Raw genomic sequence first — 27496 nt, 5'->3', positions numbered from 1 at the left:
CCCTATCAAAAAAACTTTGAGGTAAAGAATTCCTAAAGTAATATCTTGCCACTATGGCTCCAACCCACGGAAGACCTTTTTTTAAAATCTCTTCTCACATCTGATGAGACCATAATCAGATCAAGATTTAATTCCAGATACTTGCAAAGTCCTCTGTGGAAATCAAACAAACTCAGAATAAATTAAAAACTCTTAAATCATTTTAATATGATGTTACTGATGGTTCCCTTTTGATATTTTTATGCTTTTGTTTTTTTTAAATCTCTTGGCATCTGAGATCTTAGTTCCCCAGCCGGGGATTGAACCCATGCCCCTGCAGTGGGAGCTCAGAGCTGAACCGCTGGACCACTAGGGAAGTCGCTGGGCTTTTTCTTACAGACCTTTTTCCTTGTGCTTCTTCCACTTACTGTCAGTGATGAGGAAAGACCCCTTAACCCAGTAAGGACTCATCCTTCACATGACATCAGGTTTCTTCAGAGCATTAACTGGGCACTAGCTCCACACAAAGCTGAGAACTACCAACCTGTAGGTTGTATCTCCTAAGATCACTTCTTTCCATGATCTTCATTAATTTTAAGGCTTTGACACAGTTTTTTCTTCCTTGCTGGGAAATTCTATGTGCAGATGAATGCAGGAAGCTGAAGGGAGTCCACTGGCGTTGTTTGTCTGTAAGAATCAGGGTCAGGGCAAAGGATGACATGTTAAGAACTTGTATCAGAATTGACTTAAGGAATTTAGAGGGAAAAAGAACAGCATCAGATGCTTCAAGATTTAGGGACGTTGCTTTGTTTCTGAAGGGAACTCTTTACTTCCTAGTAGAGGATATTAAAAAACAGAAACTGGAAGGATATTGGAAAAAGGTGGACGTGCTAAATGTACCCTCTCTTTGTATACTATCACCGCCAGCAGGAACAGTGATTATGACTAACCAAGAGTCTGTCAGTTGCATTGTGAAGGGATGAGTCTAACAGAAGCTAATAAACTGAGAAAATAATCAAATAGACAGGTCAATACTTGGATTAAAAATAAATTATCTAAGCAAAAGCCTGGGGGTTTCTAAGAGTTATGCAGGAAGGAGACCATCATTTATAAAATGAGGAGACAGACCTGGGACAGATTCTTCCCTCATGGCCCTGAGAAGGACTCAATCTTGCCAACAACATCTTGATTTTGGGCTTCAAGCCTCCAGAACTGTTACAGAATAAATGTCAGTCCTTGTTTAAGCCACCCAGTCTGTGGTACTTTGTTACAGCAGTCCTACAAAAATAATACGGCGCCCAACAGGCCCATTAAGGACCTACACCATTTGTTCTGACTGCAGCCTTATGGCTTCATCCATCTTTTCTTTGTCAGGGTTGTTGGTATCAGACTGGGAGGTCAGAAAAAAAAGATAAAATGTAAGAACCTCAGTGTGTCAACCCAGCCCACAGGAAGGCAGAACAGAAACACAGAGCCATTGGAGTTTGATTACTCTCATGGTTTATTAATATTCAGATTGAAAAAGGAGCCGTAGAGCCGCAAGTTACGCTAATTGGCACATTTGCTTTATTTATTTATTTTCAAAACAGACTGGGTTTTTTGAATTTTTTTTTCCTTTTTGTTCATTCCATCACATTGAAAAGGAGGAAAAGAAAAATGGTTTTGAATTCACTCGATATTTTGGACTCCTCAGATGAACGGAACATTGCACACACACTTGGAACAGAGAGAAATAGAGAGGAAAGTGGACTCCCACAGGGCCACACGCACCAGATCAAAAAACTTGGATACAGTGCAAGAATTTCCCAAATGATTGGATCATCATTACCAAAAACTTGCCATAACAACACCAAGAAACAAAAATGTTTAAGCCACACTGTTTGACTTGGGATCGTTCCTGCTTTTTTTTTTTTTTAAATGTTTGCCACACAGAGAGAAAGAGGGCCAGTGGGTGGGAGAGGACAGACTCACGGACGTGAGCAGGACAGGAAGGGAAACTTCAGAGTGGAGTTAAGAAGAGGGTGAGGAGAGACAGGGTTCAGGAGAGGGGAGAGTGGGGACGTGGAAAGCCATTTCTTGAAGTTCAGGCATGTTCTTGGTCCGCCTCGCGTTCTTCTCCTTTACCCTCATCCTGCCGGGCACTGTCCTTAGGTTTGGTTTCATCTACAGCTTCTGAGGAAGAAAACAGAGGGGTGGAGGGTGAGAGAAGGAGAGTTAGTATTTCGTCTCATATGCTCAGATGACAGTGCGATGGATTTCTTTTCATACTGCTTCATAAAAGATTTCAGACATAAAGAGACTATTGCTATCTCAGTAATGTAATTTCCAGGTTCAGAAGAGGTTACCCCCAAGAAGTTGCTCAGTGATGTATAGGAAAGAGCTCAGGAATCAAACCATGATATCATGGGCAAGGAGTCCACTAAACAGAAATTACCATGGTCTGTAATCTCTCAGCTGTACAAACAAGGTGTCCACACATAGAGGGTCCACAACAATCTCGTATTTCTCTTTTTCTTTCTGCCGCATGGCACGTGGGATCTTAGTTCCCCAGTCAGGGATCGAACCTGTGCTCCCTGCATTGAAAGCGTGGAGTTTCAACCACTGGACTACCAGAGAAGTCCTTGAGCTTGCATTTCTTTTGCATCAATGTCAGACTTATCAGATACTGTTTGGATCATTCAACATCCATTTCAAATTTCTCACTCCTTATTTCTAATATTATAAAGGTTGGAAAGTACAATACTTGTCTTTGTACAATCCCCTTGGAGGTAGGGATGTTCATGTCACACAGTGATGGTCACTTAGAGACAGGTTTCCCCGGGAGGACTTTAGAAGAGGTGTTTGCCCTTTGTTTTCTCCTATTCCTGATGACCGTGACATCAAACAATACCTGGTAGTGTAGCAGCCAGCCCGCGATCATGAAGACAAAAACTACACACTAAGGATATGTGTGCTGAGTCGTGTCTGACTCTTTGTGACCCCGTGGACTCTAGCCTGCCAGACTCCTCTGCCCATGGAGTTTTCTAGGCAAGAACACTGCAGTGGGTTTCCATTTCCTTCTCGTGGGGATCTTCCTGACTCAGGGATCGAGCCCATGTATCCTGAATCAGCAGGGATTCTTTACCACTGCACCACCTGGAAACACTGAGCACATGATGATGATGAAGCAGAAAAGCAGGAAAAAACCTACTTGTGATGGACCACAGTACTTCCGGGACACTTTCCCTTAGACTTCTTCTTATTAATGTGAGACAAGTAACTCATCTCTTCAAGCCACTGTAGTAGTTTTTAGTTTTTTGCCATCAAAAACATTCCAGATGACTATACTTATCCATAAGGCAAGTGTGTTTTGCTAAATAAGAAATACTTTGTGCTTTTATAAAGGATCATTTTTTTTCCTTAAGGAAGAGTTGATTTTCTAATAACTTGCTGTGTGGTTTTCTGACAGAACTCACAGATTTCGTATTATAGACAGCTTACTAATATGCCACCTAATGGAAAGAGAATCCATTCACTCTGATGTCACATCTGTTATTAAACTAAACTCCATGTGTTGGGATCCCCATGACTCCCCTCAGGTTCAGAGATTTGCTAAAGGACTCACCAGATTCAGCATATAGTTTTACTCATGGCTATTATTTACTAAATGAAAGAATATGAAGAGGAAAAAAAGCAGCACATGTACCCCAATATTCATTGCAGCACTATTAACAATAGCCAGGTCATGGAAACAACCTAAATATCCTCTGGCAAATGAATAGATAAAGATGTGGTACATATAAACAATGGGATATTACTCAGCCATAAAAAGGAAAAAAATAGGCTTATTTGTAGAGATGCAGATAGACCTAGAATCTGTCTGTCATACAGTAAGTCAGAAAGAGAAAAACAAATATCACATATTAATGCATAAATCTGGAATCCAGAAAAATGGTACAGATGAGCCTATTTGCAGGGCAAGAGTAGATACTCAGACATAGAAAATGGACATGTGGACATGGCAAGGTGGGTTAAGGGGGTGAGATGAATTGGGAGATTGTATTGACATATATACATTACCATGTGTAAAATAAATAGCTAGGGGGAACCTGTTGTATACCACAGAGAGCTCAGCTTGGTGTTCTGTGGTGACCTAGATGGTAGGGGGAGATTCAAGAGACAGGGAATATACGTATTCATATAGCTGATTCACTTTGTTATGAAGCATAAACTAAAACATTGTAAAGCAACTATATCCCAATAATTTTTTTTTAAAAAGCAAAGGGAAAAGTTGTATGGAGCAAAGTTTGGAGGAACCCAGGCACAAGCTTCCATGAGCCCTCTCCCCATGGAGTCATGCAATATGTGCTTAATTCCTCATCAGCAATGAATTATGGCACGTGTGCAAATGTCATAGCCTAGGGAAGCTCTCTTAAGTGTACAAGTTCATGGTTTTTATTGAAGGCTAGTCATGTAGGCACCCTCTACCTAGCATATACCAAATCCAGACTCCTAGAGGAAAACAGATGTCCAGCATAAACCATATTGTTGGCACAAAGAGTTTAGGCATGGTGAACACTCTTAGTTAGGAAGTGGTGAGAACCCTCTCAAAATTCAAGTTCCCAGATACCAGCCAAGGAGTCAATTTTTCAAAAAATATTTCTAAGAATTAAGAGATGCTGAGACTAGAGAAATGGAAAACTTTTAGGAGACTATTAGAAGAGCTCATAAAATGTTTCTTTGAAATCAGTCAGCTACATATTTATATTCTGATAAAGCCAAACATTTATATCCAAACAAGACCATTGCTGCTAAATATAGTTTTTGGAATTTCTTCTTTAGAATATCTATCTAATAATATTCTTTTAAATCTCTTCAGTAGGAGAAAATGCTTATCTTTTTGAAAATAAATGTGTGTGTGTGTGTTTGTCTGTGTGTGTGTTTTAAGAGTAAATAAATTCCAGGTCTGGTAAACAGCAACTATGATAGGTCATTTTATCTTATGACGTGTTTTTGATCAAAGTTTTAAAGTCTGATCTATTTTGTGGGGTTTGCAAAGACTATCTGCAACTATTCATAGAGATTTTTTAAGGCTATTCCCTCCAAGGTGACTTTTGAAGAACCAGCACACTGATCACATTTCCCAACCAAAAGTTTTGGGTGAAAACTAACTCAATTCTGATCTTCATAATACTCTATGTACCAGCAGTGTGCCTCGTGGATCACAGAATTCAATGCTTTAATGGACCACTTAATTTTCTACCAGAAGAAAGCTTCCAGATTCATTTGTTAGATCTTTTTGTAGCAATTTGGAATCTTTCAGATAATTTATTTAGTTCCCTAGCCCTGCCCAAACCTCTGGAGACTAAAGATATGCCTATAGTGCTTTACCGTACTTACCAGTTCCAAGAAACAACATATTTAATGCCGTCTCCAAACTGCAAAGAAAGAGAATATTGATTTGAACTGTCTAGAAGAACATAAAAGATTGACTGCAGGAGCAAGAGAAGACTTCAAACCTCTCTTACTCAAAAACTTGGGAGCTATTATATATGACTTGAAGGAGGTTAAGAAACCCAAAAGATCAGAAAGTAAGCAGGATAGGTGAGAAGAGAGGTATATTTGTGGAATAAAAGAACACAATTCAAAAGGGGAAATCAAAGGAACAAAGATCCAGAAAATTCTGAGAAGCAGCCAAACTTTCGATCCACTTTTGGAGGTAGAATCAGGTTAAATCTTTCCAAATTCCCTCACTTTCTCTTGTTATCCTTTGCTTGGGTCCAGGAGGAAAGGTTAAGTTGGACATGCATCTGTTCGTTGTGACAGGAAGTCACTGCAGTCTGTTCCCTATTAAAAGAGCCTCAATATCTACATATCATTTTCTTTTAAATGCTTCAAAGTATTTGAAATATAATTATTCATTTGGTTGTTCAATAAACTGGTTTTGAACACTTGCAGTGTGCCAGACATTCCTCTAAGTATTGAGAAGAAAAGTGAGAAAACCAGAAAATATCCTTGTTCTTGTTTAAGACTTTAGTATTAATACCATTAATAGGCAATGAAATTCATAATTATAGGATGTTGGCAGTGAGAGGGACTTTTAAAACCTTCAAGGGTAATGACAGTATCTTCTGGTCAACTTTGAATGTCCCATGTCCAGCACTGAACCTCTCAGAAATCACCATGTTCACTAGCAATCTCATGAATTTTGTGATTTCTGTGTTACCTTAAAGAGAGAAAGTTAACATTATAGACAGTAAAGCCATGTATTCTTCATGTTCTAGAGTTGAAAGGTACTTCAAAAGGGAAGAAAGAAATGTGTTCATTCATTCATTGATTTATTCAGTAAAAGGTCCTGGACCTTTATTACACACCACACACTGTGCCATGCATTTCAAATGCAATGCATTGCAATGGCGATACAGCAACTAAAATACCAAGCAAAAATCTGCCTTCTTGGAATTCATATGCTAGTAATTATTTTCATGTGCTTTGTTTGTGGGAGAAGGGCTGGTAAAGGAAAAAGTAATATCTAGACAAGACAAGAGCAGCCTAAAAAGACATATTTTCTCCTAGGCCACTTCTCCTGGACTTGCAAAGTTGAATATCTCTAAACAATATCATAAATTTTGAAATATGTAAAACTCTAGTAGTTCTCATATTCTTGACCCACAACTACCAGTCCTAAGAAAGATCAAGACCTCATTAAGACAGTAATAAAAATCAAAGTCATTTCTACATCCATCTGGAACTGGGTGGTGGTTGCCTTAAACAAGTAAGGGGACCCACGTGGATGTTTTCACAGTGGTCCTTGAAATAGGTATGTCTAACCGGCTCTCTGATTCTTGCTGAAAATAGTTTCCGGAAGCAGCTCCTGCCTTTGTGCCTTCCATTCATTTCCTGGAAAGGGTGAGAACAGCACGCCTGCAAGTTCTGTTGGTGAGCAAATACCGGGAGCATATGCAGCAGCGGCTGCTTGTGTGCTCAGCCAGGCGCCGGCTGCAGGGCTGAGGAGGGATGGCGGCGCTCCCAGCTGCCAATGCCTACGCTGCACTCTAATGGCCCTGTTTACTGGCACTGGTCCAGGCCCCTCTGCAGCCCTACATTACTGAAATTAGGTTGAGTGGATTTCCCAGTAAAACATTATCTCTTGGGACCTGCCCAGCTCTCCCCAGCCTTGTCAACATTTATTAAATAGAAGCTGCTATCATCCTGGGGCCATGCCCACAATTACTCTACCAACCACGACTGGGCTGGGACGTGTGCTTCCTTTCCTTCTGATTTTCACTTTTCTTGAATATTAAATATCATCTCCTCAAAGGCTCAAAGGAAAGTAATAAAAAATTTCAGTAGCAAACTCACATGTGTCCCTTTGTCACTTACATGATCTTCCTCTTGAGCTGGGTACCAGCTGTCAGCCTGGGGATCATGACTTTGGGTGGTCATATTTTGCTCTGTTTTTGCTTTTTATTTTTACTATATTTACATTTTAAGTTCCTTTAAAATTTCATCTCTGATACTTACCATGATTTGGAGTAATTTACTCAACCTCTATTGTCTGTCTCTCCTTATCTATAACTGGTGTTAATATTGGAACCCACTTCATGTGGTTATTAAAACACTCAGATGTGTTAATTATTTGAAGTACTTAATAATGAATGGCATGTTTCAGTAAACTGCTCAGTAAATATTATTATTAAGTAATTGGAAGGGAACTAACACTGGTTTAATGTTTACTATGTGCCAAGCCAGGTGCGAAGTGCTTTCACATATTGGTATTTAATATATTGATATATTTCCCTTGCTTTGCTATTCCTTTAGTAGAAACAATGATACCTACCTCATAGATTTGTGATGATCATTAAATGAGAGGAAAAAAAAACTAATATGGTTCCACTTCCTTGGTCACCTAAGTGCTTCATACATAAGAGTTTTCTCTCTCTCCACTAATTCATGCTTATCTACTCTTACCAACTGAGCTATCAGGGAAGTCCAAACAGGAAATCTGCATAGCACAGGTGAATTGTGTCACAGTCTTTGCAACCCCAAGGACCTTACAGTCCATGGAGTTCTCCAGGCTGGAATACTGGAGTGGGTAGCCTTTCCCTTCTCCAGGGGATCTTCCCAATCCAGGAATCGAACCCAGGTCTCCTGCATTGCAGGGAGATTCTTTACCAGCTGATGCACAAGGGAAGCCCTCATAGCTCAGTTGGTAAAGATTCTGCCTGCAATGTAGGAGACCCAGGTTCAATTCCTGGGTCGGGAAGATCCCCTGGAGAAGGGAAAGGCTACCCACTCCAGTATTTTGGGGCTCTCCTCATGGCTCAGCTGGTGAAGAATCCACCTGTAATGTGGGGGACCCAGGATCCCTGGGTTGGGAAGATACTCTGGAGAAGGGAAAGGCTCCCCACCCCAGTATTCTGGCCTGGAGAATTCCATGGACTGTACAGTCCACGGGGTCACAAAGAGCTGGACATGACTGGCAGACTTTAACTTCCACTTTCATCTATTCTTAGCCCACAGCCGAAGATAAACTTTCTTCAAGTATCCCAAGAAAGGGAGAGAGAAGTCTGTGCCTTATAAAGCTTTTGCTTGTAGAGTAAAAATAATAATAATTATTTGAAAAAACAGCTTTGAGGTCAAGGTCTAAAGCCCAAAATTAATCACCAGGGCAAAGCTGACTGTTGGCCAAACTTGAGAGGCATGATTCTCTAATGCAAGAACCAAGATGCTAAATAGTAATATCTCAAAAGGCAGGAACTTCTCTGAAATTGCTTTTACTTAAGAAGAGGACAATCTTCTCTATTTCATACCTACATGACAGTCTGTAGGTAACCACCTTATCCCTGCCCTTAGCTCCGTTTGATTCCCTCCAGGTTGTAGCAAAAATACATTTACTATATTGGATGAGCAAGAACCACGGGACCTCCTGCTCTCAGATATACAGTAAACCTTGTGTCCAGTGGGCAAGTTACAGAGGGGATGGCAGTTCTCCAGGCTTAAGATAGTACATCCAATTTTAAGAAAAATTCCCTGATTCAATAATAATTATTGAATCCAAGACTTGAAAAATAAACCCAGGACATCTTGTCCTTTAGTCTCAAAGAAAATGATCAAACTGAGATTTTTCAGCTTTATTATAAGAAAGAACTTTTCATTTCCTGGAAGGCTTTCAGTCATCTGTGGACGAGGCATGTTGTGGGGAGAAATCCCTGCCTCGTGGAAGACTGCTCTGATAGGGTTATTCCTTCTGCCTGTGCACATGCTCTCTCAGTTCTTGGATTTCTCAAGCAGGGAATCCCAGCATATTGTGAAGAATAAAGAGATCAAAGATGGAGGAAAAGTGGCCACTTTCGTCAAAGAATTCCAGGCAAAGAAACGCCATACTTCTTTAGGACTCTTGATCAAACATGATTGAAGTTAGCATTCCCCCTCCTCACCAAAATATTATCTATACTTCCTCTTCCTGCATTTCATAGAAAGTTAATAACTTTCTAAAAAATCAAACCTCATGTAGTTGATGTTAATTATTTAGGTCCATATTTAGGAGATAAGGAAATGTCAAACAGGTTAATTGTGTCTGTTGCTCATTTTTCATTGAATTTACTCTTAGCTATTCTTTCTTGAAGTTTTTTCCATTGATTGAATCAGGCTTCTTAGGTATTATACCAGCTATTTCAAATTACTGTATTTCCTTAGGTATTTCCATTATACTCATTGCTTTCAACAGTGAGTTATCCTAAGTCTTATCTTGTGATCAGAAGTGTAGTAATTTGTGTCTGTCAGACCTAGAGAAAGTTAGTGAACTATTTTCTAGATTATACTGGTTTTAATTTAAAAATTCAACCAATGATCTGTAATGTTTTAACATATTTGAGTTAATATGCTTTATTAAAAAATTACAAATATTTTCAACGTTTGTCTTTAAAAGCAAAAGCAGATCTAGATATGTCAGATCGATTTGATTATCTGACTCCACAGCTAAAATGCATAAACCCAAACTAGAAATAATTCTAATTCTATAAGGGTCACTCCAATAGTGACTACAGCTGTCTAAAATTTTTTTCCTACATATAAATATCTATTGCTTGGATAACATTTTAGAAGCACTATATTTATGAGTCATATTCAGCTCATGCTTTGCCATGTCTCACCATGATGTGTTTGGGTAGTGATTGAGATTAGCTAGACAATTATTTATCTGTGTTGTTTAATTTTCCCTTATGGCTGTATCTACACAGCACAAAGAGAACTGAAGACTTGGCAGTTGTCTTGCTAATTTTATCACTGCAAGTGGATAAACCACATAATTCAGGACAAAATGCAAAATCTGTATATGTTGTCGTGGAGTGAGCTCATAATTGTGAAATTGTAAAATTACAGAATAATGAAAGCTGAAGATCTTAGAGATTATCTGATCTCAGCCCCTCACTCCGAGAAAAACTGAAGGTAGAGTGTTTCTGTGACTTGCCCCGTCTCACAGCTAATTAAAATTCAGCAGTCCTCCTGTAATACCATAATGACTCTTTGGGGATGATGTATTGCACTGTTGGTTTTAACTTGAATCTCTCCTTATTAGGCCTAAATGCACTGTGTAAGTCTGTTCCTCCCTGCTCTTTCCCTCCCCACCCTCCCTTTCCCTTCCCTCATCACTCTTCTTCCCTCCCTCCATTCCTTCTCTCCTTTATGAAATAAAGGGTAAACTCAATATAATTTTACTTTAAGAGCTACCAGAAATAAAATTAGATACGCTGGAGGCTTGCCCAACCAGGTCTGAGGACTACTCTTTTATCAAACTTCAAAACATTATGCACAGATGGTGAGAGGTGACGTGAATATTCTAAATAGAGAGGGGACAAAAATGGGGACCTCTGCAATTAGTGGCTTAAGCTAAATAGTTATCATTGATTATGGTAGGCTTCATAAACTCAGTGACTGAAGAAAAGAAAGTTTTAGTTGCTCAGTCGTGTCCGACTCTTTGTGACCCCATGGACTGTAGCCCACTAAGCTCCTCTGTCAATGGGATTCTCCAAGCAAGAATACGGAATAAGCTGCCATTCCCTTCTCCAGGGGATCTTCCCAACCCAGGGATTGAACCCCGGGCTCCCGAATTGCAGGCAGATTCTTTACCGTCTGAGCCACCAGGGAAGTGATTGAAGAGTTACCGGACCGTGAAAGGGATTGAAGAGTTACTGGATAATGAAAGTCCAGAAGTCACTGAAATTACTACAGATACAGGAATCTGTAAGAGATTAGTATTAGATCCAGAGAAGAAGACATAAAAGTGCATATCATTCCCCCATCTGTCACTCCCTCTGCTTCCCAATGAAAGCAGATTGTTCAAAAGCTGACTGAGAAGGTTAACTCAATTTTGAAATTAGTTTTTAAAAAGATTATTGTAACAAGAAAGCCCTATAAAAGGTGTTTGTGTTATATGCTTGCATGTGGGTAAATAGATGCAACCCCCAACCCCTCACTGGGACAATTCATTCTGCACTCATTGTGTGTTTTGGTTTCCTGGGGCCTGTCAAATTACAGCATTGCCTTTGAATGAAAAATTGCTTTGAGAATCAATAGCATTCACTGGAACATAACCAGAACTGTATCAAAAAAAAGTGATATTCATATTTGTGCTGATTTCTCTCTTTTCTGTAAAGATCTCAAAGCTCTTCTATTTAGTGGCAAAGAGAGTAATACACCTGGCTATTTGGAGACATTGGGACAATAATCAGTTAAAGAATGAGATTCATGGTCAGTCTGTAGCTTATGTGAGACAGAACCATGGACTCATACCTGTCCTGCTCATCACACAGCACTGCTCTGGGGAAGGTCGTCCTAGGAAGGCTATCTCTCTTTTCTCCACTCAGAGTTTTTTTCTCTAATAAAACTATTTTCTAAGACACACCTTATATCCAGAATCTACCTCCTACTCTCTTTCCTTCTTCATAATCCTGTTTATTTGAAAGCAACACACAGAAACCTTAGGATGGAAAGGCTCGCTGGAGACCCGCCACCAACAACTCACCTAATAGAAGAACCCTCCTAGCAGATGGACAGCCTCCTCCTCAACAGACCACTCCAGCTCTAACTGTACATTATTCCTGAGAATCAGCTAACATCTGCCTCCCCTAAGTTTCCATGCAGTTCTTTCCTCTAGAATAACACCAAACAAAATATACCCTCAATATGCTTTCTTTTGTAGAAGAAGGTCCAAAAATGAAAAGATAACAGCCTCTTTCTTCAAGAATTTTACCTGTTTTTTTTCCCCTCTTCAATCAACAAAGTTCATTAAAATATATATATATTTTTTTTTAATTATGCCACCTTTTCTTTGTCTCACCTCTTCGTTCTTTTGGAGCTGACTTTATCATTTTTCTAACAATGCTCTCCTCAAATTCACCCCCTCCAATTATATCCAAATCAGAAGGACTTTTCTCATTTACTACTACACTTGATCTTCTTCTGACAACTCCTTTTGAAAGTGTTGACCTTTACTTGAGCTCCATGTTCTAGAAAATAGTGGAAGTTAAGAAATTCTCATAATTTTTTTTTTTTCCTGAAGTCTCCTCACTGTTTTACACTCTAGGAAATGGCTCACTATAAAACCTTCTTCCCCAAGTGATCTGCTGTCTACTCTCTCATGACTCCAGAAGACTCATGTGTGATTCCCTTGTTTACCCATAACGAAGCCAAAGACAGGTCATTCTTCCTTTGCTTGAACCTACTGACAAAGCCAGACTCCTGAACTTTCTATTCTTTTTTTCATGAATGACTAGCTTAGATCAGAATTGTTTGTTCCTCTGACACAAGGTAGACATAGAAATAAATAAATCTTGTTCCGCTAACTGACTAGACTTTCCTTGATTGCAAAATAAATCCAGTTGTAAGTCACCCACCTAGAACTTACCTACTCCTCCTACAAAAGCTAAGGGAAAGCCATCCTACCAAGACACTGTCCCTATTGTAACAGACTAAACAAAACTAGCTCCTTCATTGTTGGTGTATTTTTGTTTTGGGCATCTTCTTAAATATCCCCTTTTTCTTAACTTCAGTGAAGACAAAGTTCTCGATTTATGTTTGCTATTTCCTAGGTTTGCTTTCCATTCTGGGTCTAGTGTTTATTTCCTATCCCCTAACAAGACACATGGAGAAGGCAATGGCACTACACTCCAGCACTCTTGCCTGAAAAATCCCATGGACAGAGGAGCCTGGTTGGCCACAGCCCATGGGGTCGCTAAGAGTTGGACATGACTGAGCAACTTCACTTTCACGCATTGGAGAAGGAAATGGCAACCCACTCCAGTGTTCTTGCCTGGAGAATCCCAGGGACGGGGGAGCCTGGTGGGCTGCCGTCTCTGGGGTCGCACAGAGTCGGACATGACTGAAATAACTTAGCAGCAGCAGCAGCAGCAACAAGACACAATCCAAGATTCAATTCTACATTCTCTTCACCAGCTCTGCATCAAACAACTCATTCTAACAATTTCAATCCTGATCCCATAATCAGGTAACCACCTCATCTATGCAGAAAGAAATTTTCTGTGGTAAAGTGTACCAAAAGATTACCAGGAACACACCCACAATTGAACTAAACTTGGTCTATTGACACAGCACAACTAGGGAGAACATATAGCAGGGGAATCAGGAAGCATGGCAGTAAGAAGGGGTTAGGAAGGACTGATCTGAGCTTGTGGGAAGGGATTTGGAGATGGATTCAAGGAAGCAGAGCTTTGCTCTTTATTGGATGCTATCACAAGTGTCATTTGATGGTTGGGCCTCCCCATAAATATCTAGAAGGAAGAATGAGGTAAGTATCATCATCCATACAGCAGGCTAGGGAAAGATTTGGTCATTGTATGCTTTAGACACCGTCCATACTTAGTCTGTGTGCGGACATGATTACAGGGTCTTGCTTTGTCTGGGACCATCACACAAGTCCTCCGACACTGTGTTCTATGAAACCGTGTATGTTAATAGCAGAAGACTAGGGCTCTTTTGTGGTGGCCAGGCCAGCTCCTGGCTGTCAGGCTGCTTTTCTCTTTCTTGGAAGAAACAGGGGCGAGGCTAAACTTGACTTTTCTAGATCTGAGGTGTCTCTGTTAAGGTCCTCCCTTGTAACTGCCTGTGTCCCCCTCCAGAGTTCTCCCTCTGGGAATCCTTATGGATGTGTGAGTTCCCTGAGCACAGAAAGAAATTGCACTGATTGTTAAGAAACAGTGAAAAGGTTCTACCTCAGTGCTGTGTCATCAGCTGAAATCCTATCCTGAAAGGCTTTTACTGGCTCTTAAAGATGCTGATGGCTCCCAATGGACTAGTGGCACTTCTTCCTAATTTAACATATTTTAATTAAATAAAATCCTTCCTGAGGAAGAAAGAGCGAACCACATTGGGTCTGTCACTTCGGTTGTTTTCTCACTTCACTGATATGATGAGACAAGTTTGGGTTTTTCATCCTCTCTCCTTCCCCTCCTTCCTTTAATGGCCTGTCAAAAGGAAATTCCATCCTGTGTTGGCATTAGTGCCTGCTGTAAATAAGAGGAAATGGGAGGAAAGAGGAGGTGGGAGGGGCGGGGGTTGTGAGATAGAAGCTGGATCCACAGCTCAATTGCAAGGCATCTCTCAGAGTGTCTAGACACCAGCTGCCTGGTTACCATGGAAACCCACAACTTTGGCTGATGGGCTGAGGAGTAACGACTCTCAGGAGATTCTGTTGGGAGCTTGGTGGTGGGGAGAGAGGAAGGTTGGGAGTAATGGCACAGAGAGTGTTAAGAGTAATGGAGGGAGAACAAGAGGAAACAGCTCTCTGTGAAATGGGGGCGTTGACCTTGTTCCCATCTTTTCAGGCACACTCTACATGCAGTGACAAGGTACAAATCTGCAATACCGGCTGGTGGCAGGACACAGGTTGCTAAAGATGAATAGCTGAGCTGGAATGATTATATTCCCATCAACCTCCTGCCAGTGCCAAAGTACTGCCTCAGTAAACCAAGGCTTTCCACAGAAAACAGATGTGATCAACAATTCCCTGAGGAAGCCTTGGGCGTGGGAAGTTCCGGTCCTCAAGAATGGCTGCTGCTTTCACAAGCTGTCAGAGATGAAGGTTACTCGCTGCTCCTACCCGAAGTGTCCACCCTTCCTGCTGCACTCATCATCCTTCGTCCTAGGAAAGGGCTGGGCTACTGTTAAATAAAAGAGGTTGGTGGTGCGATTGTTGAGGGAATGAGTAAGAAATGAAGAGATGCCAGTTTAGGGTCAAATCGTCCATCATATAAACATATTTTGCTCTCTTCTTCATAGAGACATGCCTATCATCAGAGGTTTCCAATCCACAGATTTTCCAGCTCTTCAGTTGCTTTCTGTAACCCTGGTCGCTTTATACCACACATTCATGTTGGATGGGAATTTTTAGGTAGTACTGGCACCCTAACACCCACCCTTCTCATCACCTAATTTTGTGCCCATTCCCACTCGCTACCCCATCTCTCCACTCCACTTCCTTGACCAACTACCACCACATACAAACACATCCCCACCCCCACTCCCCTCGCCAGGACCTCCAGGCCCTTTGGTGATACAGAGAAGCCCTTTCTCACTAAAGTTTGTCTACAGCTACACGGACTATGCCAAAGCCTTTGACTGTGTGGAAAACAATAAACTGTGGAAAATTCTGAAAGACATGGGAATACCAGACCACCTGATCTGCCTCTTGAGAAACCTGTATGCAGGTCAGGAAGCAACAGTTAGAACTGGACATGGAACAACAGACTGGTTCCAAATAGGAAAAGGAGTAGGTCAAGGCTGAATATTCTCACCCTACTTATTTAACTTATATGCAGAGTACATCATGAGAAATGCTGGGCTGGATGAAGCACAAGCTGCAATCAAGACTGTCAGGAGAAATGTCAATAACCTCAGATATGCAGATGACACCACCCTTATGGCAGAAAGTGAAGAAGAACTAAAGAGTCTCATGATGAAAGTCAAAGAGGAGAGTGAAAAAATTGGCTTAAAGCTCAATATTCAGAAAACTAAGATCATGGCATCTGGTCCCATCACTTCATGGCAAATAGATGGGGAAACAGTGGAAACAGTGGCTGACTTTATTTTTTTGGACTCCAAAATCACTGCAGATGGTGACTGCAGCCATAAAATTAAAAGACACTTACTCCTTGGAAGGAAAGTTATGACCAACCTAGACAGCATATTAAAATGCAGAGACACTACTTTGTCAACAAATATCCATCCACTCAAGGCTATGGCTTTTCCAGTGGTCACATATGGATGTGAGAGTTGGACTATAAAGAAAGCTGAGCACAGAAGAATTGATGCTTTTGAACTGTGGTGTTGGAGAAGACTCTTGAGAGTCCCTTGGACTGCAAGGAGATCCAACCAGTCCATCCTAAAGGAAATCAGTCCTGGGTGTTCATTGGAAGGACTGATGTTGAAGCTGAAACTCCAATATTTTGGGCACCTGATGTGAAGAGCTGACTCATTGGATAAGACCTTGATGCTGGGAAAGATTGAGGGCAGGAGGAGAAGGGGACGACAGAGGATGAGATGGTTAGATGGCATCACTGACTCAATGGACATGAGTTTGGGTAAACTCCAGGAGTTCGTGATGGACAGGGAGGCCTGACGTGCTGTGGTCATGGGATTGCAAAGAATCGGACACGACTGAGTGACTGAACTGAACTGACAGGGCCTACCTTTATTGTCTGTCTCGCAGTGTCTTGCCCTCACTTGGGCGATCTTATCTATCACTGTTGGGGTCTAACAAGACCTCTGATTTTGTTGGTGTTATCTGGCTCACAAAACTGTTTTCTAATTGTGCAACCTAATTGAAGATATGAGAATTAACACTTGGACTCTTACTGATGAGAGAAAGAGAGAGAGAAAGAATCTGTAAATTTTTATGCAGTGGTTCCTCTGAAGAATTATTCCTGTATGAAAACATCTTCCAGTCATCTTGAGCTATAATCAACATGGAGGCGAATTCAACACACTCAAAAGGGCTGCTGCTGCTGCTAAGTTGCTTCAGTCGTGTCCAACTCTGTGCGACCCCATAGACGGCAGCCCATCAGGCTCTACCATCCCTGGGATCCTCCAGGAAAGAACACTGGAGTGGGTTGCCATTTCCTTCTCCAATGCATGAAAGTGAAAAGTGAAAGTGAAGTCACTCAGTCATGTTAGACTCTTAGGGATCCCATGGACTGCAGCCCACCAGGCTCCTCCGTCCATGGGATTTTCCAGGCAAGAGTACTGGAGTGGGGTGCCGTTGCCTTCTCCACAAAAAAGGGCTGCTGCTGCTGCTGCTGCTGCTAAGTCGCATCAGTCATGTCTGACTCTGTGCGACCCCATATATGGAAGCCCATCAGGCTCCTCTGTCCCTTGGATTCTCCAGGCAAGAACACTGGAGTGGGTTGCCATTTCCTTTCCCACAAAAAAGGGCTACTAACAGGTAAATACTGAGTTAGCTATAACTATCGTTTGTGAAAAGTAGAACATTTTAATCCACCAGAGACTCTTCATTAGACTTTAAAGCTTCCATGACTTTGATCTGATGACTTAACCTGAGAGAAAGGCAGATCTCCCCTAAGCAAAAATGTGTCTGTACCATCTATTTTTGGTCAGAGCAGAATTCCTAGTGGTTTGGAATTGCTATTAATAAAATGACTCTCTTTCACAGATGTATCCTTGCATGGGGAGATGAAAGCACTCTCTTCTCTATGATTGTGTTCCATCTAGGGAGTGACTATAATGCAGTGAGACTAGGACACAGCTCTGGCCTTCCGGTGCCACTGACATCCCAATCAGGGTTACTGCCAACAGCTTTCAATCACTAGGAGGGATGGTATTACCTGTAAGAATTAGAGGAGTTAGTCTCCAAGGAACTTGAAAGGGCACAAGAAGATGGGGGAATGTCTGTCCAGATGGCAGAGGAGAAGTTCCTTCAGTAGTGATAAGGAGTAAACCAACTGAATGTGACAGTGATCTTGGATCAGTTTTGCTGCCTATGCATTGACCATCAGGACTGATTCAACTGCTGTTTGACTAAGTAGGTATCTACCTTCTCACACATCTATTGAACATTCTGTACCTGTTCTAGCTGCTGGGGATACAGCAGTGTATAAAATATTAATAATAATAAAAACAAAAAACACCATTTGTGGAGCTTATATTATTCTATAAATAAGCAGGTGAAATATATAGCACGTCAAGTGGTGGTGAAAGCTATGAAAAACATAATGTTGGGAAGGAGAATAGAGATGAAGGCAGCATGATAAGATCAGACAGAAAGTCTCTTTGAGAAGGTGACATGTGGACAGAAGCTGAAGATAGAGAGTAACTCAATGAGCATCTAAAGAGTTTTGAGGCAGAGAGATCAGTAGCACAATGCCGTGGTTGTGAGCACATGTGGTCACTGGGGTTTTAGCACAGATATTAGAGATGCTAGAAGGGAGTAGGAGAGAGAGAACAGATAAGACCAACTCCCAGTGGTGACCTTTGCAGGATGTGAATCATGCAAGGCTTGGAGACCATTTTAAGACCTTGGCTTTTGTTGGAATGAGATGGAAGCAAGAGAAAATAAAATTGTGCTCAGATCCTAGATATATTTTGAAAGTGGAGCCAACAAGATCTGCTGACAGATTTAATACAGGAAAAGACAAAATAGTCAGGGATAATTCCAAGATATGTGGCCTGAGCCTCAGGAAAAGATGGGCTTGCTATTTCTGGAGATGGGGAAACTTGAGAAGGAGCAGACTCTGGGAGAAAAGACAGGAGTTCTTTTTTTTTCTTTTCCAAAATGTTCGGTTTAAGGTATCTATTACATACACCAGTTGAGTGACTGGTTGTCTGGAGTAGGGAGAAAGGTTTGGGCTACAGATGGACAATTGGGATTTGTCAGGTTGTATGTTTGTGATATTTGAAGCCATGAACTGGGAGAGATCACCAAAGAAGTTAATGACAGAAGACGAGGTTCAAGACTGAGCTGTGAGAGATTCCAATGATTAGAAACAAGGAGATGAAGAAACAAGGACAAAGGAAGCTGAAAAGGAATAGCCAATATGTTAGGAGAAAAAAATCAGGGATAGGGAACGTGCTAGAATAGTAAGTATGGTATTTCAAAGAGTGGAAAGTGATCAACTATGAAATCCTATCGGTAAATCAAAGACTATGAGCCATGGAAGTGACCCCTGGATTTTAGCAATGAGGAAGTCATTTGTGGCTTGGGCAAAAGTTGTTTCAGTGAAGGGTGGTAGGGTAGGTGTGATTATGAAGACAGACTCAGGAGCTAGATGGTCTGAGTTTGAACTGAGAATCCACCACTTCCCAAATGTGATATTTTGAATACATTATATAACCTCTCTGTACCTTGATTTCTTCATCTACAGAATGGGGGGTAGTACCTACCTCACAGGGTTGTTTTAAAGTATGAGACATATGAAATGATTAGTTGATGTGCTCAGTAAGTTATTAACATGAACAGTTCTTATCATCTCTTCTTTTAATCCTTCATAAGACATGGTCCTTGTGAGCAAGTTCTATTAGTGGTTCTGGAGACTAAAAGCAAAAAAAATTGTTTGAGCAAATATAATGAAAACTCTGTGAACCTTGATCTATTCTCATGGTGTTCTATGGCAGATTTGGATCGAACCACCTCAATGGAGTGTCATAGTTCATTTTCCACATAGTGTAAGATTATGATTTAATAAAAACAGTCTAGGGACCCAGAGTATTTGATGAGTTTGAGGTTTTCCAAGCGCTGCTGCTGCTGCTAAGTCACTTCAGTCGTGTCTGACTCTGTGCGACCCCATAGACGGCAGCCCACCACGCTCCCCCGTCCCTGGGATTCTCCAGGCAAGAACACTGGAGTGGGTTGCCATTTCCTTCTCCAATGCATGAAAGTGAAAATTGAAAGTGAAGTCGCTCATTCATGTCTGACTCTTAGACACCTCATGGACTGCAGCCCACCAGGCTCCTCTGTCCATGGGATTTTTCAGGCAAGAGTACTGGAGTGGGGTGCCATTGCCTTCTCCATTCCAAGTACTAATATTCTTTAATTCTGAAAGACTCCAAAATATTTTTTTTTCTGATCACATAGAACTTTAGTGGTAGTTCACATAAAGTATTTTGAAATATATAAAATTCAGTGTTAAGACATTGATATCTCCATGTTACAAAAGCAGTTCATCTGGCATGCTGTCAAACAGACATCTTTATCAACTAACACTTCTGCATTGCAGTAAAAATTGACATTTGTAATAGTGGTCCTGAAGCATTTTATGACTATGATTACTATACTTTTAATGTTGTACATGTTTTATTATATCCCAAACCTTTTCTAATTGAAAATTCAATAATGACATGATGGCAATTATGAATCAAAACATTTGATTAGCCAGAATGCTCCATTCCCCAATCACACTAGGGAACACAGAACTTACAATAAACGTGCTGTCCCCTTTTTGTCTTGAGGACACCCAAGTTAAATGAAAGGGGAGAATAAAAATAATTATGTGCAACAGAAATAAGAGCCTGATATAGTCACACTCACTAACCACGTGACTTAAGATATCTTTTAAGTTCTCTGACTTCCGTAAAAGGACAATGATACTGCGCATTGTAGGGTTCTTATGAGGCTTAAACAAGAAACTCCACATAGAGCATTTAGTAGAGAGCCTGACAAGTAAGTGTTATTTATATTGTTATCATCATCAGTTATTACTATTGCTATTGCAGTTACTCTATGGTGAGGACTTAATAAGCGAACACCAGACCAAAGCCTGAATAATTCAAAGCTATCTAATATGCATTAGGTTGGCTTCACATGTTAATTAAGGCTTGAGTTAATATTAGTAATATAGAGTCACCATTGTCTTTGTGAGGAAGCCTCAATTAATTATAGGAGCTCAATAAACATACAGGGCGTGTGATATATTCATATGGATTTATTCCAGACGGATGGCTTTTGGGGCGGGACTGGAAAGAACAATCTCCACTTCGATTTCTGCAACAGCAGCCACCACCACTCAAGGCTTCCAGGGACGCTCACAGAGCCTCCTGTATGGCCGCAGCCCCCGAAGTGACAGGGGAACAAATGGCTGCTGTCTCACCATGCAGCTCCCTTTCCCATCTCCTCCACCCTCCTGCCAGGCCACCAGGCACGTGCCAGCAATGAGCTGCCTGCCTCACTGGGATCCTCAGCTCCATTAATAAGCCCTGCAAGGCTGATAATTGGGGATTTGTGGAGCCTGCCGTCTTTCAATAAGCCATGTTGTTATGGAAACCACAGGCAGACCTCCATGTCCGTGCTATTGATCCTAAAAAAAATAAAATAAAAGTGGAATGTTGGAAACAATCATTTCAAACCATCCTCTCTTCCCTCACACCCATCATTTTATTTTAGAAGTTCACCTCCAATTTGCACACAGGAGAATTTAAAACTCTTCTCACTTTTGTGTTCCTTCTCAGCACTCCCCTATCCAGTTCCTAATTGCAAGTGAATGTTTTTTTCACCTCTAGCCAAAAATCAGCTGAGCAGTGTACCAAAGGAACACCAGAGTAGACACTCTAAATCTAATTTAACACCATGGCATTAATTCTGATGATCTGAGCCAAGAAATCAGCGATGAATATCAATGTGCTTTCCCTGCCTCTAAAAGAAAACAATAATTGAACACGATTAAAAAATGGCCTTAGAGTCTCTCACTGGCCTCTCAAGAGGTAGTGTTGAGTAGCAAGATGGCCACCTCCCACCATAAGTCACGGTACTCTGTTCAGTGAAAGGAGGCTCCAGTTCGCAAATTGTCAGGGTAAAGGGGACAGTTTCCTTGAATTTTTTTTTTTTTAATTAGCTGACAATCTCCTTACAATAAAAATCTAATTAATCCTTGTAAATGAATTTGGGCATGATGCCAGAGCGTACCTGACTGGGAGGCGTGTAAACAGCATTGAACGAATCCAGCCTAGAGGCTGCTGTGGGCCCTGAATCACCCACTCAGGCCCTACTGTGCAAAGACCAGGGCACCATTGTTTCCTGCTGAACTTCCCATCTCCTCCCAGCAGAGGGCACCAGCGTAATTCTGTTCCCAGCCAGCGAGCCTGGGTGAAAGTCAAAGTCGAATCGCTCTCCAGGAAGAAAGGGCTGCAGGCAAGTGATAAAGCGATGCCTCATGGTTGGAACAGCCTGTTGTGACTGGGTTCTATTTTTAAGTTGTCCTGAAATTACTTTTTATTATTCAGTCCTTCTAAAATGATTAAAAGCTCAGTCTCAAGACTGTTCATTGAAGCCACTTTTACGAATAAGCTAAAATTATTAGTAAGTATAGACTATTTGTGTGTAAACCTTATAGAAACATCAGAGTCATTCTTGAAGCAAAAATAATATAATAAAGTAAAAACTTCAACCACCCTCTATTCACCTTCCATTAACTGTGATAGTACGAGTGAAATCCTCTAACCACTTTCAGGCTTCTAATAATAAGCAGGTTCAGCACACCCTACCTTCCGCACACTGACAGGAGGTGTTGGGCCAGCATCTTCACTGATATGCCATAGTGATGTTTTTGTCTTTCCTTCGGACACTACCCATCATCCCACCCTTGGAATTCCTTTCTTTGCAATTACAGACTGCAGCCTGCAAGCTGGCACTTACTTACAATGTTCTTGACTGGCCCTGAATTTTTACCCTTTTAAGGTCACTTTTCTTTCTCAGACAGATTATAACTTCCATGATAACAGATATTCACTTTTATGCACCACACAGTGCCTTGTGTGGTGTTGGAATTATGCATATTAATAAATAAATAAAGTCTTTGGGACTTCTGGGTTTATTTCCTCTATTCTAATTTGAACTCAATGTGAGACCATGGACAGACCATGCAAGCTGGATTCTGGGGCACGTTTCAGCTTTCATTAAAACACACAACAATATAACATCTCCTGGAGTGTGTATGAGTATGGTGGATCTTAATCTTCTTGTGTCATGGTCCCAGCTGAATATCTGATGAAAGAGGAGGATACCAGAATATAATGCATATTCACATCCAGTATAATACGTTGCAAATAATTTCAGGGGATTGAAGGAACCTGCTGAAGTTCACCCAGTTCCCATATCTAGATTTCTAAGTTACCCTTTAGGTCTAAGTTTGTAAGACTGAAATCCAAGATGTGACAGTTTATAGTTGGTATCTACCTAGAAAGAGTGTATTAATTATTTCCCTTAAGGGACCCCACCATCTTCTATTGAATCCCTAGACTGCAGTTTCCCAGGGACCAATTATATGGAGCCTAAATTAATCCTAACATCACTACCTGGTGGAAGCTCCATCATTACTGATAATGTAAGGACTTGGTAATCTTGCTGAGCTACAAGGTAGGCCAAAATAGAACAGTCTCTGACTCCCAGAAGGACTGCAAATCATTATGTGTCTCTCTTGTTGGCCATAGTATACATCCTATTTGCTCATTAACTTCCTTTATAAAGTCAGTAGTAGAGCCAAGGAAAAAAATAAAGTTTCTCAATAGCTTCAGTTGAAAAGAACCAGAAGCAATGATGACTTTCTATTAGACACTTACTATGTGTTCAGTAAAACACCATAGTAGGCCCTTTACATGTGATCTATGTAGTCCAGCAACTACCAAGTCCAGCAACTAAGATATTATATTATTTCATAGACACCAAAGCGTCTCAGGTGGCACTAGTGGTATAGAACCCACCTGCAAACACAGGAGATGTAAGAGAGGTGGCTTCAACCCCTGGGTTGGGAAGGCATGGCAACCCACTCCAGTATTCTTGCCTGGAGAATCCCATGGACAGAGGACAGGCTGGGGCAGCCCCTCTCCCTTTGCTGAGGAAGGGTCACACAGAGTCAGACATGACTGAAGCAACTTAGCATGCACATGTGTTCAGTAAAATACCATAGTAGGCCCTTAACCAGAAGCAGTGATGACTTTCTATTAGACGCCATGTGTTCAATAAAACACCACAGTAGGTCCATGTGATCGATTTAGTACTAGCAACTACCAAGTTCAGCAATGAAGATATTGTATTATCTTATAGATACCAAAACTGATGTTGAGTTGGTGATATAAAGCTGGTTAGAGATCAGGCCTTTAATTCAAACATTTGAAAAGTGAAAGTGTTAGTCACTCAGTGGTGTCCCACTCATTGTGACTCCATGGACTGTATGTAACCTGTCAGGCTCCTCTATCCATGGGATTCTCCAGGCAAGAATATTGGAGTGGGTAGCCATTTCCTTCTCAAGGAGATCTTCCTGACCTAGGGATTAAACTCAGGTCTCTTACATCGAAGGCAGATTCTTTACCAACTGAGACACCAGGGAGGCCTCCTCATTCAAATGAAAGTAGGTCCAATTCCAACACCTGTGATCCTTCCCTTGTACGGCAATCCTTTAAGGAAGAGAGGTGGCTACATCCATTGCTGTTGTGATTCTGTCTACTGTTACAGTATCCATCAGGTAACACACTTTCATTTTGTAGTATTTTATACTCCTTGAAATATTTTACTTTGGGTCACCAAAATGAAAAGAAAAAAGGTGGTGGTTCTTTATTTACTTGATGAAAGAATCTCTTCCACTAACAATTTTATGAATGAAAAGATGATAGAAGATCCTTGTTTTTGCCATCTCCAAGTTGAAGATCTGCCCAGAGAATTTCCATATGAGGAGAGGGGAGTATGAGAACTACTTATTTCAGATTACCAGAAAAAAAGATGAAGCAAAATAATGTTCTTTGAAAACTTATTCTGTAACAGATTCTTTAACAAGGTTACATTTTTAAATCCTCACATCCTCTGTTTGAGGATGGTGTTGTTATCTCCACCTTATAAATAAAGAGACTGGACATAAACTGGACATAAAGAAACTGGACGTGTTTCATAAACACATTATGAAAGCCACAGAGTGAGAACTCAGGGTAACACAATTCCAAAACTGTTTCCCTATGAGGCATTCTAAGTAAAAACAGTTTTTGAAAAAATGCTTGGAATCCAGAATGTATTAGGATGAAAGATCTCCATTTAAACTTGTGGGGCAGTAAAGCTCACCCCACCTTTCCTTTTCCTGCCTAGAAGCAGGCTGGGGCGGCCCCTCTCCCTTTGCTGAGGCTATGCTGGCTGGGGACTGATGATGTTGAAGGACTGAACAATAGTGAGCCTTGGGGGTGGGGAAGGGAATGGCTTTCTCCTTGGGGAGCTGGGCCCCATCTGCCACTTAGATCTTCTTGGAGACAGAAAATCCATTTGCCAGGGGGTCCTTTTAGGGCCTGCTATTTGTGAAGCAGGCCTTTAGGGCCTGTCAATCCTAAAGGAAATAAGTCCTGAATATTCATTGGAAGGACTAATGCTGAAGCTGAAACTCCAATGCGAAACACCTGATGCGAAAAACCTAATGCAAAAAACCAACTCATTGGAAAAGACCCTGATGCTGGGAAAGATTGAAGGCGGGAGGAGAAGGGGATGACAAAGGATGAGATGGTTGGATGGCATCACTGATGTGATGGACATGAATTTGAGTACGCTCTGGAGTTGGTGATGGATAGGGAAGCCTGGTATGCTGAAGTCCATGGGGCCACAAGAGTCGGACACGACTGAGCAAATGAACAGACTGATTTGTGAAGTGGAGAAGAGAGAGTGCTAGAGAGGGAAGGCACCTTCAAAACCATATCCTTTTACCAGAGAGTAAGGTAAATGGGACCATCCACTGCAGACGGTGTGCTGGCAGCAGGGCTGGAGGGCATCCACAGCTCTCATACCTCTCCTCTGCGGGCCCATCACTGCCCCTCCCATCCTGCCTCTCCCATGCCTCCTGCTTTCTTTTTCTCATTTCTACCTTCTCTTCTTTCTCTACTTCCTTTCTTACTCTTCCTGAATCCTCTGATGTTTCCACTTCCGGAACGCGTCTATCAGTAGTTTTCTTCTCCTTTTTTCCTCACCCATTGTCTGCCTCATTCATCCTCCCTGCTACTTCCTCCTTGCTCTCTCTTCAAATGTACAGTCCCCACCACACCTCACCTGGTTCTCTTCCTAGGGGTCTCGACTCCTTTTTATATTCAGACCAATTTCCCTTCTGAGCTAAACACTCTCCTCCAGATGCAGTCTGGCTGGTGCCTGGATGACAGGTCATGGAATAGAGGATGCTGATTTAGAAAGTCTATGAGAGTTTCTCTGTGAGCAAGAAAGTTGGACCCTTGTCTAAAAGATTCTTAGTTTTTGGTGGGTCTTCAAATTTGAAAAATAAAATGATGCTTTTCCCTCTCTGAAGCTGCTTACAAGGATAAATCTTTCCATCGGTAAAATTCCTATGAATAATCAACCAAGAGATTTCCCTAGTGTTCCAGTGGTTAAGAATCTGTCTTCCAATGTGGGGGACATGGGTTTGATTCCTGGTCGGGGAATTAAGGTCCCACATGATGCAGGGCAACTGAGCCCATGTGCCACAAGTAAAGAGAAGTGTGAACAGTGCAAGAGTTCACATGCACAACGCTGCAACTGACTTGACACAGCCAAATAAATAAACAATAAAATAAATACTAAAAAAATAGTTGATCAATGACATCCATCGAGGGCTCTCTACATGCAGGGGTCCATTCTGAGCACTGGGGATGTGGTGCTGAAGAATGCCATGTCCCTGCCTTCAGGGAATGGAAAGTGTAGTGAGAGATAGATCAATCATTCATTCTAGGCACCGACAGTGATGGGAAGAACACAAATTGGGTAGAATTGATGGGGCTGGCAGAGGAGGTGCTATTCTGGTCAAATGGTCAGGAAAGTCTTCTTTGATCAAGTAAGATCCAAATGGAGACTTCAAGGTGAAGAGGAAGCTATGGAAAGATTGGGGGAGAAAGCAAATGCAGTGGCCCTAAGATAGGAACAAACTGAGCGTGTTCAAGAGACCCCAGGGAATGTGGGATGGCTGGAGAAGAGTGAAGAAGGGCAGACTAGGACATATGATCAGACGCAGATGCAGAAGTCAGATCATGTGGGGCCTTGCAGGTCATGGTTATAATTTAGATTCCATTCCAGAGGTAAGCACTGGAAGGTATAAGGCAAGGTATTTGTTTGGACAGATATAAGTTTGTAGTTTTATATGAGTGATCTTCAAGTCATCTGTTAGAAATTATAAGAAGCCAAGCCCATTCAACCCTAAGCCTATCTTGCCATTACTGGATCGATTCCTCTTTAGCCAGCTGGGCTGTTTCACTACACGACTTTAAGCATTCAAATGACATTCAGGATGCTCATCTCTGGAGTTAAATAAAACTAACCCTGTTGCATTCACTGGGACTGAGGGATGGAAGAAAGAAAGGTGACAGATTTTTTAGAATTCTTGAGACAGATTTTGGGCTTTGGCTTTCTAGTAATCTTATTTTTGTGAATATTTCAAAATTACATGGATAGAATTCCTTAAGTGGTATCTCATCAGAGAAAATGCTTTGTTTATACAATTATGTTGCAAATTGGAGTAGAACTAAAAAATATTATTGCATTATTAGTGTGTTTCTTTTTGTTAAAGAC

The 27496-nt window shown here is 41.3% G+C and overlaps 1 protein-coding gene across 1 annotated transcript in view; it reads right to left on the bottom strand.

The window, feature by feature from the left end:
* Positions 1-1478: 1478 nt before the first annotated feature.
* Positions 1479-27496, bottom strand: part of GAP43 (growth associated protein 43) — a 101297-nt gene continuing 75279 nt past the window's right edge. Inside the window, exon 3 of the mRNA XM_005890258.2 lies at positions 1479-2151. Coding sequence (XP_005890320.1) covers positions 2063-2151 — 89 coding nt within the window. The 3' untranslated portion in view covers positions 1479-2062. The remainder of the gene's footprint in view (positions 2152-27496) is intronic.

This window comes from Bos mutus, chromosome 1, assembly GCF_027580195.1.
Source record: "Bos mutus isolate GX-2022 chromosome 1, NWIPB_WYAK_1.1, whole genome shotgun sequence".
Lineage (NCBI taxonomy): Eukaryota > Metazoa > Chordata > Mammalia > Artiodactyla > Bovidae > Bos > Bos mutus.
This window is presented reverse-complemented; position numbering and strand designations above follow the sequence as displayed.